General features: G+C 43.0%; 3 gene segments (V, D, J or C); 2 read left to right on the top strand and 1 right to left on the bottom strand.

Annotated features, from left to right (window-relative positions):
- LOC113126934 (Ig kappa-b4 chain C region-like) overlaps positions 1-20786 on the bottom strand; it is a 30673-nt gene that overhangs the window by 1451 nt on the left and 8436 nt on the right.
- Positions 3404-3873, top strand: LOC113126927 (immunoglobulin kappa variable 4-1-like; the record flags this gene model as incomplete). The annotated part of the segment is given in 2 exon segments: positions 3404-3455; positions 3563-3873. Coding segments are annotated over 2 exon segments (363 nt in total), but the record flags the coding sequence as incomplete, so codon positions are not given.
- LOC113126886 (Ig kappa chain V region 3547-like) lies at positions 7089-7630 on the top strand. The segment is given in 2 exon segments: positions 7089-7140; positions 7248-7630. Coding segments are annotated over 2 exon segments (384 nt in total).

Genomic DNA, 20786 nt, shown 5'->3' with positions numbered 1-20786 from the left:
ATGTCTTGAATTCAAACTAAATGTTGCACATGCACCATCATTCATTCGTTCAAAACAGATATTTAGGAAAAACATCCACCAAACAAATCAACACATTCCTAATCAATAATGTGATAAAGTGATTGATCCATTAATAATCAGCCTGATCAGAGTGATCCAAGACCCTGTTGGACTCAGTCAGAACATTTCCATAGAGAGCCACTTTGCATCAGCAGCACCATGCTCCAGTGCTCTGGGACAGTTTATAGTCCTGAGAGTTGAACACTGGATGACTGACAGCTGTCCTTCATGACAACAGAAGCCACAGAAATCCTCCTCATCAAAAACATGACTCTGATCTCCGTCCTCATCTGGACTCTCCTCTGCTGCTGCTTCACAGGTAAAGTCCAGAGAATCCAACTCCTCTCCTCTATGAACATCCGTCGCTGTGAAATGAAGCCGACAAAACCATGAGGCTGCTTTATGTTTTTGTCTGTGTGTCCTCAGAGTCCAGAGGCCAGGTCACAGTGACTCAGCCTGGAGCAGTGAGCTCTGCTCTGGGAGGCTCCGTCACCATCAGATGTAAGACCAGTCAGAACGTTTATGGTGGGAGCTATTTACACTGGTACCAACAGAGAGATGGAGAACGTCCTAAACTGCTCATTTATGCTGCTAGCACTCGAGTATCAGGGACTCCAGATCGTTTTACAGGCAGTGGAACAAAAACTGACTTCACTCTGACCATCAGTGGAGTCCAGGCTGAAGATGCAGCAGTTTATTACTGTCAGAGTTTACATGAGATCAACAGTCAGTACGTGTTCACACATTGAAAAATGGTCGTACAAAAACCTCCCTCAGTCAGACTGAACAGAAACTGAACTGACTGCTGCAGCTGGAAACTACTGCAGAGACTGACACAGTTCACTGAGGACACACACACACACACACACACACACACACACACACACACACACACACACACACACACACACACACACACACACAGTTCAAATCAACATTTAACAAAAACAGGTCCAATGATCCAAAATGATGTTGATGGAATTTAAACTCCTTTCTCCATGACAGCGTCTCACCATCTTTTCATATCCCAGTATAATCCCATGGTTTTAAGGGATTGGCCAAAGAATCAAGATGAGCCAAACTGGGACAGTCAGGGAGAAAATGCCTGCTCATGATCTTTGCCCTCAGCTTCATACTGGATCCCAGCTGTTTCAAGTCCTGTTCTGGTCCAATATAAAGTCATCAGCAGCAGAAACCGTGATGATGAAAGACCTAAACAGCCTCTGTACATACAGCTCATATCCCTATATCAACATATATAGAACTGCAGAGATTGAACCTGCCAAAGCAAATGGGATGACACACTCTCGCTTACTATTAACTCAGAAATCAAACAAGCTCAGTGAGACTAAAAGTTCTGTGTGCAGCTTTCAGTCCCATCACATGATCATCCTCAGCACATGGACTTTCCCAGTTGTCACTGAGCTATGGATGTTCAAATTTCCATTCCTCTGAGCAGTAATATTTTATAATGGATTTGAAATTTGACAGAGAGCCAGTGAAGTTGTCTATGTACTGGGGTGATGTGATCAGAGGGTGGGGTTCTTGAGATGATGTGGGTAGATAATATTTCTGGACCAGTTGAAGTTTATGGAGGGATTTGTGAGGTAAACCATATAGAAGTGAATTACAGTAATCAATCCTGGATGTGACAAGTGCATGTACGATGGTGGCAGTGTTAAAGAGGGTGAGTTATGAGCGCAGACGATTGAAAGTACAGAGGTGGAAGTAGGCCACCCTGGTGACATGGTTAATAAGAGCGGAAAAGGAGAGGGTACTGTCAAGGGTGACACTCAGACTCTTTACCTGAGGGGAGGGGAGAATAGTGGAGTGATCAATCAAGAGAGAGAAAATGTCGACTTTAGAGTGTGTAGATTTGGTAGCGATGAGCAAAAATTCAATTTTATCTCTGTTTAATTTGTGAGAAAACCACATTTTGATGTCCAAGAGGCAATCAGAGAGGGAGGAAGGGGGAAGCGCAGTGGTGGGTTTAGAGGAAAGATAGACCAGGGTGTCATCTGCATAGCAGTGGAATTGTATATTGTATTCACGGAAAATGAGACCAAGTGGGAGTAAGTATATAATGAACAGGAGGGGTGCCCAGGACAGAGCCCTGGGGAACACCAGTACTAACAGAATAGGAATGGGATCTGTGATTTTTAATTTGGAGAAACAGTGGGGCCAGAGATGTTTGAATGAAACCAGGTGAGTGCAGTGTTGATGATACCAACTGATGATAAACGGTGAAGGAGAGTGAAGTGTGAAATTATATAAAATGCGGCAGTTAAATCAAGGAGAATGACAATAGTGATGAGTCCAGAATCTGCAGCTAACAGGAAGTCATTTGTAATTTTTACCCCAGCTGTTTCAGTGCTATGGAGGGGGTGAAAACCAGACTGGAACTGTTCATACAAATTATTATTAGTAAGATGATTATGAACCTGAGCAGCAACTGTTTTTTCTAGGACTTCGGAGATAAATGGTAAATTGGAGATGGGTTGGAATTTATTCAGGTTTGTTGGATCAGAGCTGGGTTTTTGAGGATAGGTGTGATTTTAGCAGTCTTTAGAGATGATGGGACAGAACCAGAGAGATGAGTGAATAATATTGGTTATGAGAAGAGAGAGGGAGTGGGTGCAGGCTTTATCTAAGGTGGTGGGTAGAGGGTCCAGTTGGCAGGTAGACCACATTCTCATATGGGCTAAAAAAAGTAAAATATTGATGAGAGCAATGAATGAATGTTTTGAAAATAAAAGGTGAAAGTGCAAATAGTTTAAGCTATAGCTTTAAAAACTAGACAAGGTCATGACCTCCACACCTTTACAACCTAAAACAAATTTTAAATTAAGTTTTTTACTATATATCACTGACACAGGCTCAGTGTATTTACATCAATTTGTCTGTGAATGTTAAAATAATCTAATGAATAAATAAATGAATAACATACATGGAAACACAACTGATCTGATGATCAGATCTTTATTAGCCTGGAAATATTGAAACAATCAACATTTAACAAAACCAGTGAACATGTCAGGAACAAGGTAAAATGAGAAAGAGTTTCAGAGTGAGATAGTGTCAGAAAAAAATCAGTAAAACCAGTAGCGGAGTCCAGGAGGCAGGTCAGGACTATGAACCCTGGTCTCGCCTCAGTTTTACTGTGACAGGACTCTGGAACCCTCTGTGGCCTGACAGATCATATTTCCATAGAGAGCCACTTTGCATCAGCAGCACCATGCTCCAGTGCTCTGGGACAGTTTATAGTCCTGAGAGTTGAACACTGGATGACTGACAGCTGTCCTTCATGACAACAGAAGCCACAAAAATCCTCCTCATCAAAAACATGACTCTGATCTCCGTCCTCATCTGGACTCTCCTCTGCTGCTGCTTCACAGGTAAAGTCCAGAGAATCCAACTCCTCTCCTCTATGAACATCCGTCGCTGTGAAATGAAGCCGACAAAACCATGAGGCTGCTTTATGTTTTTGTCTCTGTGTCCTCAGAGTCCAGAGGCCAGGTCACAGTGACTCAGTCTGGAGCAGTGAGTTCTGCTCTGGGAGGCTCAGTCACCATCAGATGTAAGACCAGTCAGAATGTTTATGGATCAAACCGTTTAGCCTGGTACCAACAGAGAGATGGAGAAACTCCTAAACTGCTCATTTACTATGCTAGCACTCGAGAATCAGGGACTCCAGATCGTTTTACAGGCAGTGGATCAAACTCTGACTTCACTCTGACCATCAGTGGAGTCCAGGCTGAAGATGCAGCAGTTTATTACTGTCAGAGTTTACACAACATCAACAGTCAGTACGTGTTCACACAGTGAAAAATGGTCGTACAAAAACCTCCCTCAGTCAGACTGAACAGAAACTGAACTGACTGCTGCAGCTGGAAACTACTGCAGAGACTGATACAGTTCACTGAGGACACACACACACACACACACACACACACACACACACACACACACACACACAGACACAGAGTTTTTCCATTCATGTCTATGAGTGTATTGTATCCCACTACTTTCTTCCTTCAGTCGTAGCTATGAATAAATGAAAACTCCTGCTGTCTACATAAACTACACATGCACTGCAACATAAATGACTGACACATTACTCAGACTTCACATTGTTGTTCTGACCAATAAAACAGAACAAACACATTAACGTCAGTTGTGAACATCAACACTTTAGCTGATCCTGGATGAATATGTGGTCAATTCACTTCCCAGGAAACTTCTCAGTCTGAGCTAAAGTTAGTGATGGTTGATTATAGCAAAGACAGTGAACCAGCAAATGTCTTTTTGGAGGATTCTCAGGAAAAACTACCTGCCTGAAAAACTGCTGGTGTCCTTTTATGGCTGTGCAACTGAAAGCACACTGACCTACTGCATGTGTGTGTGGTTTGTCAGCTGCACAGTCACAGAGAAATAAAGTTCTCCAGAGAGTCTTGAATACGGCCCAGAAAAGTCCCGGCTGCCCCTGACCATCTGTGGAACATCTAGACTGGTCCGGCAGCTTGAAAAGTGAGCAGAGTATCACGAGGAACATCTGGCACCAGGTAAACATCTGTTTGAGCTGCTGCCTTCAGCCAGAGGGTAGAGGACGTTTGAAGCAAGAACAAAAAGACTCAGAAATAGTTTTTATCTTGGAGCTATTGCTGCAATGAATAGTAACTGTTTTACTGGGGTAGGCCATGTTAATGTAGGTCTATACAATCACAGCCACGCTGTGACTCATGGGACATGGGAATAATTCAATTGATCTTATCTAATAAACTGATCATATTCTATGATTCTGATCAAATCAATGATTCAGTCTTGGCAGATTTGATGACTTTGTAAATGAATTTCAACCTGAGAGTTTCCACCAATGACGTCTAAACATTTGAATTTCTCTGAGTTGAATAAAACTATTGGGACAAAAACATTATTTTGTGTCACTATTACAAGAAAACAAGTCATTTGATGAAATAATGTTTATTTACTGTGATGATTCAAATTGTAACAAGCACAAAAACTTTATAGATAAAACATGAAACTAGAGAAGGAGGGAGGGAACCAGAGGGAGACAGAGCTGCAGAACAAAGACTGAGAACAGTTACAGAGTAAAACCAGAATCAGAATAACACCAGTAGCAGAGTCCCAGTGAGTCATATCGGGACTATGAACACTGGTCTCTCCTCAGTGTCTCTGTGACCGGACTCTGGGAGCCCTGGGTGGCCTCACAGGTCACAGAGCCCACCCTCCCCCACTGGTCTGCAGGGAGCCTCAGGGTGCTGCTCCAGCTGTAGTGGCCGTCCTTCCCCAGCACCCCGGGGCTCCTGTGCTCCTCCTGGCTGCTGCTGCTGCTTCTGCCGTCCACCTTCCAGGTCAGACTCCAGTCTGAGGGGAAGCCCTTGTTGGCCAGGCACATGAGCGTGGCCTTCCCCTGCTGCAGCTCCTGGCTGGAGGGGCCCAGCACCGTCAGCTTGGGGACCACTCGACCCACTGGAGGAGGAGACAGAGACAATATGAAGACAGCTCATACACACAGAAAACAAACTCCACCCTGTTGGTTCCAGCAGAGGAGGCTGCTGCTTCTGCTGGTCTTCCTCACGTCGGACAAAACCGGTCTTCGGCGTTTCGTTTCCCTCTCTGAGCTCAGTAACCATGGCAACAGACAGGCATCACTGCTGAACCACGGCAACAGGCAGGTTTCGGTGCTAAAGATAAACAGCTTAAAGCAGGAAACTCTTTAGTTTCATGAACAAACTTCAACATCAGTGTTCAAGGATCCAAATGCTGCACTGAAGCCAGAGTGTGAGGCTTTTATTTGATCCTCCACATGTTTTAGTTCAAACCAAATCTCATAAAAGAAGGTCTCATTTACACAGGCATCACTGCTGGACCATGAGCACAGATTTCACTGCTCACAGAGTTTTTAATGCTGAAATGTTTCCCAGCTCTAATATTAATCGTACTAACACAGCAAGTAGTTCAATTAGCTCGGGTCAGGTTATGATGTTCATCAGATACTGGGAGGATTTGACCTGATATTAAACTGTTCAGTCCTGAATGAAGCTTCAGGAAAAACACATGCAATGATTTGAATTTCTCCAACTTATTGTGGCAGATTTGTTTGCTGAAGTTTGATCATTATTACACACAAATCAATGAAGTCGATTTTCTTTCAGTCCAAGTTTGAAAACAAAACAGGACAAATTATAAAGCAGAATATTGTCTTCAATAAATAAATGTTTCTTTGTAAAAACAACATATTAAAATGTACAAACTGTCCAAATGAAAATTTCAGAGAGCAACATCAGAGTTTCTTCATCAGACAGAATTGTATCAGTAACACAGTGACGACTGTAACATTCACTTCAACATTACATTTTAATTATCAGCCAAAATATTAAAGGAAAGTCTGATTTTATTCAATAAAAATAGTCAAAACTTTTAATTTGAATGAGTCTTGAAGTCAAATGTACTTACAGTTAACTTCCAGTCTGGTTCCTCCACCAAAAGTCCTCCACAGTGACACAAACTGATTGAGGCGTCGTACAAAAACCTCTCAGTGCAGAGACACGGCTCTCTGAGTCTAAAACAAACAGTCAACAAAAACAGTCTGTAAAACACAGCTGCTGTTATAAGCATGAACTAAAACTGAGCTCCAGAAAACACCCAAATTAATTCATTTGTTGAATATTTAGTAGATTTTTTACGTTTTGAATTCAAACTAAATGTTGCACATGCACCTTCATTCATTCAAAACAGATATTTAGGAAAAACATCCACCAAACAAATCAACACATTCCTAATCAATAATGGGATAAAGTGATTGATCCATTAATAATCAGCCTGATCAGAGTGATCCAAGTCCCTGTTGGACTGAGTCAGAACATTTCCATAGAGAGCCACTTTGCATCAGCAGCACCATGCTCCAGTGCTCTGGGACAGTTTATAGTCCTGAGAGTTGAACACTGGATGACTGACAGCTGTCCTTCATGACAACAGAAGCCACAGAAATCCTCCTCATCAAAAACATGACTCTGATCTCCGTCCTCATCTGGACTCTCCTCTGCTGCTGCTTCACAGGTAAAGTCCAGAGAATCCAACTCCTCTCCTCTATGAACATCCGTCGCTGTGAAATGAAGCCAACAAAACCATGAGGCTGCTTTATGTTTTTGTCTCTGTGTCCTCAGAGTCCAGAGGCCAGGTCACAGTGACTCAGCCTGGAGCAGTGAGCTCTGCTCTGGGAGGCTCCGTCACCATCAGATGTAAGACCAGTCAGAATGTTTATGTTTACAGCAGCTACCGCCATTTACACTGGTACCAACAGAGAGATGGAGAATCTCCTAAACTGCTCATTAAAAGGGCTGATGAGAGAGAATCAGGGACTCCAGGTCGTTTTACAGGCAGTGGCTCAAACTCTGACTTCACTCTGACCATCAGTGGAGTCCAGGCTGAAGATGCAGCAGTTTATTACTGTCAGAGTGCACACTGGTTAAACAGTCAGGATGTGTTCACACAGTGAAAAACAGTCGTACAAAAACCTCCCTCAGTCAGACTGAACAGAAACTGAACTGACTGCTGCAGCTGGAAACTACTGCAGAGACTGATACAGTTCACTGAGGACACACACACACACACACACAGTTCAAATCAACATTTAACAAAATCAGGTCCAATGATCCAAAATGATGTTGATGGAATTTAAACTCCTTTCTCCATGACAGCGTCTCACCATCCTTTCATATCCCAGTATAATCCCATGGTTTTAAGGGATTGGCCAAAGAATCAAGATGAGCCAAACTGGGACAGTCAGTGAGAAAATGCCTGATCATGACCTTTTCCCTCAGCCTCATACTGGATCCCAGCTGTTTCAAGTCCTGTTCCAAGTCCAATATAAAGTCATCAGCAGCAGAAACCTTGATGATTAAAGACCCAAACAGCCTCTGCACATACAGCTCATATCCCTATATCTACATATATAAAACTGCAGAGACTGAACCTGCCAAAGCAAATGGGATGACACACACTCTCTGACTATTAACTCATAAATCAAACAAGCTCAGTGAGACTAAAAGTTCTGTGTGCAGCTTTCAGTCCCATCACATGATCATCCTCAGCACATGGACTTTCCCAGTTGTCACTGAGCTGTGGATGTTCAAATTTCCATTCCTCTGAGCAGTAACATTTTATAATGGATTTGAAATTTGACAGAGAGCCAGTGAAGTTGTCTATGTACTGGGGTGATGTGATCAGAGGGTGGGGTTCTTGAGAGGATGTGGGCAGATAATATTTCTGGACCAGTTGAAGTTTATGGAGGGATTTGTGAGGTAAACCATATAGAAGTGAATTACAGTAATCAATCCTGGATGTGACGAGGGCATGTACGAGGGTGGCAGTGTTAAAGGGGGTGAGTTATGAGCGCAGACGATTGAAAGTACAGAGGTGGAAGTAGGCCGCCCTGGTGACATGGTTAATATGAGCGGAAAAGGAGAGGGTACTGTCAAGGGTGACACTCAGACTCTTTACCTGAGGGGAGGGGAGAATAGTGGAGTGATCAATCAAGAGAGAGAAAATGTCGACTTTAGAGTGTGTAGATTTGGTAGCGATGAGCAAAAACTCATTTTTATCACTGTTTAATTTGCGAGAAAACCACATTTTCATGTCCAGGAGTCAGTCAGAGAGGGTGGAAGGGGGAAGCGCAGTGGTGGGTTTAGAGGAAAGATAGACCTGGCTGTCATCTGAATAGCAGTGGAATTGTATATTGTATATTCGAAAAATGAGACCAAGTGGGAGTAAGTATATAATGAACAGGAGGGGTGCCCAGGACAGAGCCCTGGGGAACACCAGTACTAACAGATGAGGAATGGGATCTGTGATTTTTAATTTGGAGAAACAGTGGGGCCAGAGATGTATGAATGAAACCAGGTGAGTGCAGTGTTGATGTTGATTATACCAACTGATAATAAACGGTGAAGGAGAATGAAGTGTGAAATTATATAAAAAAATCATAAAAATTAATGAGGGTGAGAATAGTGATGAGTCCAGAATCTGCAGCTAACAGGAAGTCATTTGTAATTTTTACCCCAGCTGTTTCAGTGCTATGGAGGGGGTGAAAACCAGACTGGAACTGATCATACAAATTATTATTAGTAAGATGATTATGAACCTGAGCAGCAACAGTTTTTTCTAGGACTTTGAAGATAAATGGTAAATTGGAGATGTTTTGGAAATTATTCAGGTTTGTTGGATCAGAGCTGGGTTTTTGAGGATAGGTGTGATTTTAGCAGTCTTTAGAGATTTTGGAAAAAAACCAGAGAGAAGAGTGAATAATATTGGTTATGAGAGGAGAGAGGGAATGGGTACAGTCTTAAACTAAGGTGGTGGGTAGAGGGTCCAGTTGGCAGGTAGACCACATTCTCATATGGGCTAAAAAAAGTAAAATATTGACGAGAGCAATTAATGAATGTTTTGAAAATAAAAGGTGAAAGTGCAAATAGTTTAAGCTATAGCTTTAAAAACTTGACAAGGCCATGACCTCCACACCTTTACAACCTAAAACTAATTTTAAATTAAGTGTTTTACTATATATCACTGACACAGGCTCAGTGTATTTACATCAATTTGTCTGTGAATGTTAAAATAATCTAATGAATAAATAAATGAATAAAATACATGGAAACAATTGATTTGATTATCAGATCTTTATTAGTCTGGAAATACTGAAACACTCAACGTTAAACAAAACCAGTGAACAAATGAGAAAGAGTTTCAGAGTGAGACAGTGTCAGAATAAAATCAGTAAAACCAGTAGCGGAGTCCAGGAGGCATGTCAGGACTATGAACACTGGTCTCTTCTCAGTTTCACTGTGACAGGACTCTGGGAGCCCTCAGGGGCCTCACACTTCACATTTCCATAGAGAGCCACTTTGCATCAGCAGCACCATGCTCCAGTGCTCTGGGACAGTTTATAGTCCTGAGAGTTGAACACTGGATGACTGACAGCTGTCCTTCATGACAACAGAAGCCACAGAAATCCTCCTCATCAAAAACATGACTCTGATCTCCGTCCTCATCTGGACTCTCCTCTGCTGCTGCTTCACAGGTAAAGTCCAGAGATTCCAACTCCTCTCCTCTATGAACATCCGTCGCTGTGAAATGAAGCCGACAAAACCATGAGGCTGCTTTATGTTTTTGTCTCTGTGTCCTCAGAGTCCAAAGGCCAGGTCACAGTGACTCAGCCTGGAGCAGTGAGCTGTGCTCTGGGAGGCTCTGTCACCATCAGATGTAAGACCAGTCAGAACGTTTATGTTTACAGCAGCTACCACTATTTAGCCTGGTACCAACAGAGAGATGGAGAAAGTCCTAAACTGCTCATTTACCGGGCTAGCACTCGAGTATCAGGGACTCCAGGTCGTTTTACAGGCAGTGGATCAAACTCTGACTTCACTCTGACCATCAGTGGAGTCCAGGCTGAAGATGCAGCAGTTTATTACTGTCAGAGTGTTCATGAGATCAACAGTCAGGATGTGTTCACACAGTGAAAAATGGTCGTACAAAAACCTCCCTCAGTCAGACTGAACAGAAATTGAACTGACTGCTGCAGCTGGAAACTACTGCAGCGACTGATACAGTTCACTGACCCACATCAGTTAAACAGTCTATAGAACAACTACTGTATCTGGTGTATGTGCTCACAAAGAATCATGACACATCTATGAATTGTTTCTTCACAACTCTTTACACTTTTATTTGATCCAGGTTCTGCCATTTAAAATCCCAAGGCATCTTTGAATTAACACCACCATAACATCAGCTTTTATGCTGATGACCTCCTATTATACATCGCAATAGCCTAATATTTCTTTTTTCAATTATTAGTAAGATCATTAATTAAAGACAGTTTTCTGCCTTCTTTCAGTTAATATTCCAGATCTCATCAAACTAAACGTAGTTCAATTTCAAGTACTTACTTTTATGTTAAATTAAAAACATATTAGTTGGCAGCTTGGAATTGGTTTTCCTCACCTGACTTGTTAAACATCTACAAAACTCTTCCTTTAATCAGTTTCTTACTTTTGATATTTGTTTTCATTCCATTCCAGGTCAGCTCTTCTAAAGGTGTAGTTGCTAAATCATCTTCTTTTCCTTTCAGCTGCTCCCTTCATGGATCGCAACAGCAAATCATATGCCTCCATGCGACCCCATCCTCTGCAGACAGTTGGGGAATCAGAATGAGTCCACCATTAGATCCTAACCACCCTTACCTGAGCTCACTCCTTTGGTCACTTAACCAGCCTTTTCAGTCTAGGTGTGAAGTGAAACCAACTCAGGGGCGTGGGTCTAACGACTCTCACCTGATTTGCCTTAGCCCACTTAGTTCAATTCAATTCAATTCAATTTTATTTGTATAGCGCCAAATCACAATACAAATCATCTCAAGGCACTTTACAAAAACAATAAAGCCCAACAATTCCCTTATGAGCAAGCACTTGGCGACAGTGGAGAGGAAAAACTCCCTTTAACGGAAGAAAAAACCTCCAGCAGAACCGGGCTCAGTTTGGGCAGCCATCTGCCTCGACCGGTTGGGGTGAGTGGATAGAGCAGAGAGAAAAGAACAGCAACAATAAACAACAAATAGACACTGCAGGTTGGTGGGACCAGTAACTGCACATCAGCGATATACAGCTCCAGGACCAGGGACACCTGCAGAAGGTACAGAGAGAGAGGGAGAGAGGGAGAGAGCACAAACTAGGGGAGAGAGGGAGCACAAGGTTAGTAACATTCAATAGTGGAATATACGAGGTGGGTGGAGAGGAAGAGAGGGGAAGGGAAGGGGAAGGGAAAGGGGGGGTGGTTAGGGTAGGGGAGCTCAGTGCACCGATGGTCCTCGGGCAGTCTAGGCCTATAGCAGCATAACTAAGGGATGGTTCAGGGTTGCCTGAAGCCAGCCCTAACTATATGCTTTGTCAAAGAGGAAGGTTTTAAGTCCAGCCTTAAAAGTATAGAGAGTGTCTGCCTCCTGAACCCAGGCTGGGTGCTGGTTCCACAGGAGAGGAGCTTGATAACTAAAGGCTCTGCCTCCCAGTCTGCTTCTGGAAACTCTGGGAACCACAAGTAGACCTGCAGTCTGAGAACGAAGTGGTCTATTGGGATAATATGGTACTATGAGGTCTTTAAGGTATGAAGGAGCTTGATTATGAAGGGATTTGTATGTGAGAAGAAGGATTTTAAATTCTATTCTATATTTTACAGGGAGCCAATGAAGAGAAGCCAATATAGGAGAAATATGATCTCTCTTGCTAGTTCCTGTCAGGACTCTGGCTGCGGCATTCTGGATTAATTGGAGGCTTTTTATGGAGATATTGGGACATCCAGATAGTAATGAGTTACAGTAATCTAGCCTTGAGGTAACAAATGCATGGACTAGTTTTTCTGCATCATTTTGAGACAGGATGTTCCTAATTTTGGAAATGTTGCGCAGGTGAAAGAATGCAGTTCTAGAGATTTGTTTTATGTGTGAGTTAAAGGACATGTCCTGGTCAAAAGTAGTGAGCCTGTGGGCCAAGGGTGGAGTGAAACTAACCTGGGAAATAAATTTGGGGGTTCCAGTTCAGCCTCTCTCAGACTGATGAAGCCACTTGAATGGGTGGCGAAACGTTTCAGCTTTAAAGAACAGAAAGTGCAGTTGCCATGACTCAACCTCTAGATAACTTCCCGTGGACGACTGAGAATCTGCACAGACATATCCTCTGTATCCTCTTCACCCACACCAACTATCCTCATGTCCTCCTTCACTACATCCAAGAACCTCCTCTTTGGTCTTCCTCTAGGCCTCCTTCCTGGCAGCTCTAACCTCAGCATCCTTTTACCAATGTATTCACTGTCCCTCCTCACCCCCACTCCTTTCTGGCTTTTTATCCAAAACATCCACATCTGTGGTTCTCTTTCTTGGCATGAAACCATACTGCTGCTCACAAATGCTCACTTCTGACCTCAGCCTAGCCTCCACTACACTTTCCCATAACTTCATTGTGTGACTCAACAGCTTTATTCCTCTGTAGTTCCCACAACTCTGCACATCTCCCTTGTTCTTAAACAACTACTGCCACCTCTCCTAAACACCTCCATACCTCCACAGGTACAGTGGGTACGGAAAGTATTCAGACCCCTTTAAATTTTTCACTCTTTGTGTCATTGCAGCCATTTGCCAAAATCAAAAAAGTTCCTTTTATTTCTCATTAATGTACACTCAGCACCCCATCTTGACAGAAAAAAACAGAAATGTAGAAATTTTTGCAAATTTATTAAAAAAGAAAAACTGAAATATCACATGGTCATAAGTATTCAGACCCTGTGCTCAGTATTGAGTAGAAGCACCCTTTTGAGCTAGTACAGCCATGAGTCTTCTTGGGAATGATGCAACAAGTTTTTCACACCTGGATTTGGGGATCCTCTGCCATTCTTCCTTGCAGATCCTCTCCAGTTCTGTCAGGTTGGATGGTGAACGTTGGTGGACAGCCATTTTCAGGTCTCTCCAGAGATGCTCAATTGGGTTTAGGTCAGGGCTCTGGCTGGGCCAGTCACGAACGGTCACAGAGTTGTTCCGAAGCCACCCCTTTGTTATTTTAGCTGTGTGCTTAGGGTCATTGTCCTGTTGAAAGGTGAACCTTCGGCCCAGTCTGAGGTCCTGAGCACTCTGGAAGAGGTTTTCTTCCAGGATATCTCTGTACTTGGCCGCATTCATCTTTCCTTCAGTTGCAACCAGTCGTCCTGTCCCTGCAGCTGAAAAACACCCCCACAACATGATGCTCCCACCACCATGTTTCACTGTAGGGATTGTATTGGGCAAGTGATAAGCAGTGCCTGGTTTTCTCCACACATACCGCTTAGAATTAACGCCAAAAAGTTCAATCTTGGTCTCATCAGACCAGAGAATCTTATTTCTCATAGTCTGGGAGTCCTTCATGTGTTTTTTGGCAAACTCTATGCAGGTTTTCATATGTCTTGCACTGAGGAGAGGCTTCCGTCGGGCCACTCTGCCATAAAGCCCCGACTGGTGGAGGGCTGCAGTGATAGTTGACTTTGTGGAACTTTCTCCCATCTCCCTACTGCATCTCTGGGGCTCAGCCACAGTGATCTTTGGGTTCTTCTTTACCTCTCTCACCAAGGCTCTTCTCCCACGATTGCTCAGTTTGGCTGGACGGCCAGGTCTAGGAAGAGTTCTGGTCGTCCCAAACTTTTTCCATTTGAGGATTATGGAGGCCACTGTGCTCTTAGGAACCTTGAGTGCTGCAGAAATTCTTTTGTAACCTTGGCCAGATCTGTGCCTTGCCACAATTCTGTCTCTGAGCTCCTTGGGCAGTTCCTTCGACCTCATGATTCTCATTTGCTCTGACATGCACTGTGAGCTGTAAGGTCTTATATAGACAGGTGTGTGCCTTTCCTAATCAAGTCCAATCAGTTTAATTAAACACAGCTGGACTCCAATGAAGGAGCAGAACCATCTCAAGGAGGATCAGAAGAAATGGACAGCATGTGAGTTAAATATGAGTGTCACTGCAAAGGGTCTGAATACTTATGACCATGTGATATTTCAGTTTTTCTTTTTTAATAAATTTGCAAAAATTTCTACATTTCTGTTTTTTTCTGTCAAGATGGGGTGCTGAGTGTACATTAATGAGAAATAAAAGGAACTTTTTTGATTTTGGCAAATGGCTGCAATGACACAAAGAGTGAAAAATTTAAAGGGGTCTGAATACTTTCCGTACCCACTGTATGTCGTCAGGACCAACTGCCTTTCCACTCTTCATCCTCTTAAAGGTGTAGTTGATAAATATATTGTGAAAAACACCTGCCTTTACCCCTAAACTTTAGTTAGAGATAGTTTTAATAGAATCACCTCTAAAAATACAGACTGATCATCATATTCTAGCAGGATGTTAATACTTGTAGATTATAAATAAAAGACATTTGGACTAATAACATCCACAGAAACTTTGTTGATTCAAAGACAAACTTTATTATCTTCAAATGTGAACAGTGTCAGCGTCACCATGAGCAGAAAAATATCACTATTGAAATATTTTATTCTAAACAAAGAGACAGAGTTGCAGAGAGCAGAGTAAAACCAGTATCAGAGTGTTACATGTCATAGGTTGCTTGTGGTGTGTGTCCTCTTTTGTTCTGTCCCTAGGAGCATGGCTTGTGTCCATGGGTTGGCTGAAGAGGATCCAGGTGGATACTGGTGATTGGTGATCTTGACCTGGTTAAGCCAATCATAGGAAAACACCCCTATAAGACAGGCAGGAAGTGGATATGCAGATGGTGCTGTGTCTGAAGGGCATGGGCAAAGTGCTGCATGCTGCAAATTTGTTTGGCCTCATTGTCTGTTTCTTTCCTTTTCTTTGTCTGTAGTTGATACAATCCTGCTCTCACTGTGTTGTGAGGTGGAGACCGTGGTAAGACAGGGTACCCTATACAATTTGCATACGAGAAGGATGTTGTTTGTTAGACACACTAGGTTAGAGGGTGAGTGCCTTCACTGTGTTTTGTATGCACCACCATTTTGGTAGAGAAGTTGCCCAGTCTTTTGTTTTAGGATCTCTTTTGTTTATTAGTGGTTTAGCCAAGTAGCAGGTAGACCTGTGTTTTGTTCGGTTACTTTCACTTATTTTGGCCCCACCCCCATGGTCTCCCACTTCGCTCACTGTTGTTTCTTGTTTTGTAACTAAGTTGGAATGAGCCCATTTTGTTTGTGAAAATCTCAGCTGTTCTTGATTTCTTCCTGGGTTGTCGTGTAGGTGTGTTCTCTCCTTAACTATACATATGGGAGCTGGAACGTAACACAGAGTAAAACCAGCATTAGAGTCCCAGTAAGTTAGGTCAGGACTTGTAACACCGGTATTTCATCAGTTCCATAGTGACAGGACTCTGGGAGCCCTGGGTGGCCTGACAGATCACATTTCCATAGAGAGCCACTTTGCATCAGCAGCACCATGCTCCAGTGCTCTGGGACAGTTTATAGTCCTGAGAGTTGAACACTGGATGACTGACAGCTGTCCTTCATGACAACAGAAGCCACAGAAATCCTCCTCATCAAAAACATGACTCTGATATCCGTCCTCATCTGGACTCTCCTCTGCTGCTGCTTCATAGGTAAAATCCAGAGAATCCAGCTCCTCTCCTCTATGAACATTCGTCGCTTTATGTTTTTGTTTCTGTGTCTTCAGAGTCCAGAGGCCAGGTCACAGTGACTCAGCCTGGAGCAGTGAGTGCTGCTCTGGGAGGCTCCATCACCATCAGATGTAAGACCAGTCAGGATGTTTATGGCGGGAGCTATTTACACTGGTACCAACAGAGAGATGGAGAAAGTCCTAATCTGCTGATTTCCTATGCTAACACTCGAGAATCAGGAACTCCAGATCGTTTTACAGGCAGTGGATCAAACTCTGACTTCACTCTGACCATCAGTGAAGTCCAGGCTGAAGATGCAGCAGTTTATTACTGTCAGAGTTATCATGAGATCAACAGTCAGCGTGTGTTCACACAGTGAAAAATGGTCGTACAAAAACCTCCCTCAGTCAGACTGAACAGAAACTGAACTGATTGCTGCAGCTGGAAACTACTGCAGAGACTGATACAGTTCACTGACCCACATCAGTTAAACAGTCTATAGAACAACTACTGTATCTGGTGTATGGGCTCACAAAGAATCATGACACATCTCTGAATTGTTTCTTCACAACTCTTTACACTTTTATTTGATCCAGGTGATGCCATTTAAAATCCCAAGGCATCTTTGAATTAACACCATCATAAAATCAGCTTTTATGCTGATGACCTCCTATTATACATCACAATAGCCTAATTTTTCTTCTTTAAATTATTAGTAAGATAAGTAATTAATGGCATTTTTCTGCCTTCTCTCAGTTAATATCCCAGATCTTATCAAACTAAACGTAGTTAAATTTCAAGTACTTACTTTTATCCATCCATTCATTTTCTATACCCGCTTTTTCCTGAAAGCCAGGGTCACGGGGTAAGCTTGGAATTGGTTTTCCTTACCTGACTTGTTAAATATCTACAAAACTCTTCCTTTAATTAGTTTCTTACTTTTGGTATTTGTTTTCATTCCACTTCCAGGTCAGCTCTTCTAAAGGTGTAGTTGCTAAATCATCTTCTTTTCCTTTCAGCTGCTCCCTTCAGGGATCGCCACAGCGAATCATATGCCTCCATGCAACCCTATCCTCTGTTCCCAGCAAATTAAGGAACAAATCCAATGCTTCTCAGGAAGGACAGACTCTGCAGACAGTCTCAGCATCACTGAGTAATTTCGTCATTATTTCAATGATGTTCATGCGTACTGAGTTCGAATTTCTGGATTAGAATTAATGCCTTTTTTTTGTAAAGAAAGAGCATCAGTGTCTGTTGTCAGATCTCTTGTTCTTTCAGACTGACACTGCTCAAATGTAAGAAAAAGTGAAAGTAGTTTTTCACTTTTTGTGTCTCTATATGCTCATGATATTTGACTTTATATTTCCAATTTCTACACTTTGTCAGACATTCTGAATATTTGTTTTGTCAGAAAATTACAATGGACATGTAGTCTATGCAGTAGATGTTAGGTGGGAGAGAGTTCCAGAGATGGGGAGCAGAGCAGCTGAAACCTTCTGCCCCCATCAAGAACAGATGTGCAGGTGGAGTGGACAGGAGATTGGCTGTAGAGGACCGTAGTGAGCGGGAGCGAGTATATAACTGGAGGAGGTCTAAGAGAAGGGGGGGGGTTCAAGCTTATGGAGAGCTTTAGAAGGGAGTAGTAATATTTTATAATGGATTTGAAATTTGACAGGGAGCCAGTGAAGTTGTCTAAGTACTGGGATGATGTGATCAGAGGAGGGGGTTCTTTGAGAGATGAATTCTGCACCAGTTGACATTTATGGACGAATTTGTAAGTTAGACCATATAGAAGTGAATTACAGTAATCACTTCTGGATGTGACGAGGGCATGTGTGAGGATGGCAGTGTTAAAGGGGCTGAGTGATGAGCGCAGACGATTGATATTACAAAGGTGGAAGTAGGTGGACCTGGTGACATAGTTAATATGAGCGGAAAAGGGGAGGGTACTGTCAAAGGTGACACTCAGACTCTTCACCTGAGGGGAAGGGGGAATAGTGGATTGATCAATGGGGAGAGAGAAACTGTCGACTTTAGAAAGTGTAAATTTGGTAGCAATAAGCAGAAATTCAGATTTTATCACTGTTTAATTTCTGAGAAAACCACATTTTGATGTCCAAGAGGCAGTCAGAGAGGGAGGAAGGGGGAAGTGCAGTGGTGGGTTTAGAGGAAAGATAGACCAGGGTGTCATCTGCGTAGTAGTGGAATTGTATATTGTATTTAGTCTATAATGAACAAAAGAGGGGCACAGGACAGAGTACTGGGAAACACCAGTATTAACAGATGAGGAATGGGATCTGTGATTTTTAATTTGGAGAAACTGTGTACAACCAGAGATGTATGACTGAAAGCAGGTGAGTGCACTGTTGATGACACCAACTGAAGCAAGCTCATGACCTCCACACCTTTACAACCTAAACCTAATTTTAAATTAAGTTTTTTACTATATATCACTGACACAGGCTCAGTGTATTTACATCAATTTGTCTGTGAATGTTAAAATAATCTAATGAATAAATAAACGAATGACATACATGGACACACAACTGATTTGATGATCAGATCTTTATTAGTCTGGAAATATTGAAACAATCAACATTAAACAAAACCAGTGAACATATAAGGAATAAGCTAAAATGAGAAAGAGTTTCAGAATGAGACAGTGTGAGAAAAAAAATCAGTAAAACCAGTAGCGGAGTCAATGAGGGAGGTCAGGACTATGAACACTGGTCTCTCCTCAGTTTCACTGTGACAGGACTCTGGGAGCCCTCAGGGGCCTCACACTTCACATTTCCATAGAGAGCCACTTTGCATCGAACAGCACCATGCTCCAGTGCTCTGGGACAGTTTATAGTCCTGAGAGTTGAACACTGGATGACTGACAGCTGTCCTTCATGACAACAGAAGCCACAGAAATCCTCCTCATCAAAAACATGACTCTGATCTCCGTCCTCATCTGGACTCTCCTCTGCTGCTGCTTCACAGGTAAAGTCCAGAGAATCCAACTCCTCTCCTCTATGAACATCCGTCGCTGTGAAATGAAGCCGACAAAACCATGAGGCTGCTTTATGTTTTTGTCTCTGTGTCCTCAGAGTCCAGAGGCCAGGTCACAGTGACTCAGCCTGGAGCAATGAGCTCTGCTCTGGGAGACTCCGTCACCATCAGATGTAAGACCAGTCAGAATGTTGATGTTTGGAGCAACAACCATCTTTTAGCCTGGTACCAACAGAGAGATGGAGAAAGTCCTAAACTGCTCATTTATGGTGCTAACAATCGAGAATCAGGGACTCCAGGTCGTTTTACAGGCATTGGATCAAACTCTGACTTCACTCTGACCATCAGTGGAGTCCAGGCTGAAGATGCAGCAGTTTATTACTGTCAGAGTAAACACCACATCAACAGTCAGGGTGTGTTCACACAGTGAAAAATGGTCGTACAAAAACCTCCCTGAACAGAAACTGAACTGACTGCTTCAGCTGGAAACTACTGCAGAGACTGATACAGTTCACTGAGGACACACACACACACACACAACACACACACACACACAGTTCAAATCAACATTTAACAAAAACAGGTCCAATGATCCAAAATGATGGTTGATTGAATTTAACCTCCTTTCTCCATGACAGCGTCTCACCATCCTTTCATATCCCAGTGTAATCCCATGGTTTTAAGGGATTGGCCAAAGAATCAAGATGAGCCAAACTGGGACAGTCAGTGAGACTCATGACCTTTGCCCTCAGCCTCATACTGGATCCCAGCTGTTTCAAGTCCTGTTCCCCGTCCAATCTAAAGTCATCAGCAGCAGAAACCTTGATGATCAAAGACCCAAACAGCCTCTGCACATACAGCTCATATCCCTACATCAACATATATAGAACTGCAGAGACTGAACCTGCCAAAGCAAATGGGATGACACACTCTCTCTGACTATTAACTCAGAAATCAAACAAGCTCAGTGAGACTAAAAGTTCTGTGTGCAGCTTTCAGTCCCATCACATGCTCATCCTCAGCACATGGACTTTCCCAGTTGTCACTGAGCTGTGGATGTTCAAATTTCCATTCCTCTGAGCATTTGGGACAAATGATCCACACTGGCTTCAGAGTCAAAGCATCATTTCACTTTCGCAAACTCATGTCTCAGCTCCACTTGGTGAAATCTCCACTTTACAAACACACAAACATGCCACAGCTGTTTTCACATCAATCTACAAAGAAGTGGACGAGTTCACTGCCAGACTGTTTGATCCTGTACATGTGAATATGCAGCAGTGAGGAGGAAGCAGGCTGCCATGGTGAGGGCAGCTGCAGCTGACTGACTCTGTGTGTTTGCATATGTGTCCTGCCTCTGTGCTCCAGATGTTAAGAGGCCAGTGTTGATCAGTGGCCGTCCAGGCCTTTCAGAGCCACCCACACGCCAGCAGCACCATGATGATGATGATGATGATGTCTCTGACTGTACTGCTGGCCACCCTGGGGCTCCTGGTTCAGGGTGAGACTCTCTTCTGAAAACCTTTCATCAGGATGCATCCAGGTTCACCACAATGATGTTC

This window comes from Mastacembelus armatus, chromosome 11 (assembly GCF_900324485.2).
Source record: "Mastacembelus armatus chromosome 11, fMasArm1.2, whole genome shotgun sequence".
Classification (NCBI taxonomy): domain Eukaryota; kingdom Metazoa; phylum Chordata; class Actinopteri; order Synbranchiformes; family Mastacembelidae; genus Mastacembelus; species Mastacembelus armatus.
This window is presented reverse-complemented; position numbering and strand designations above follow the sequence as displayed.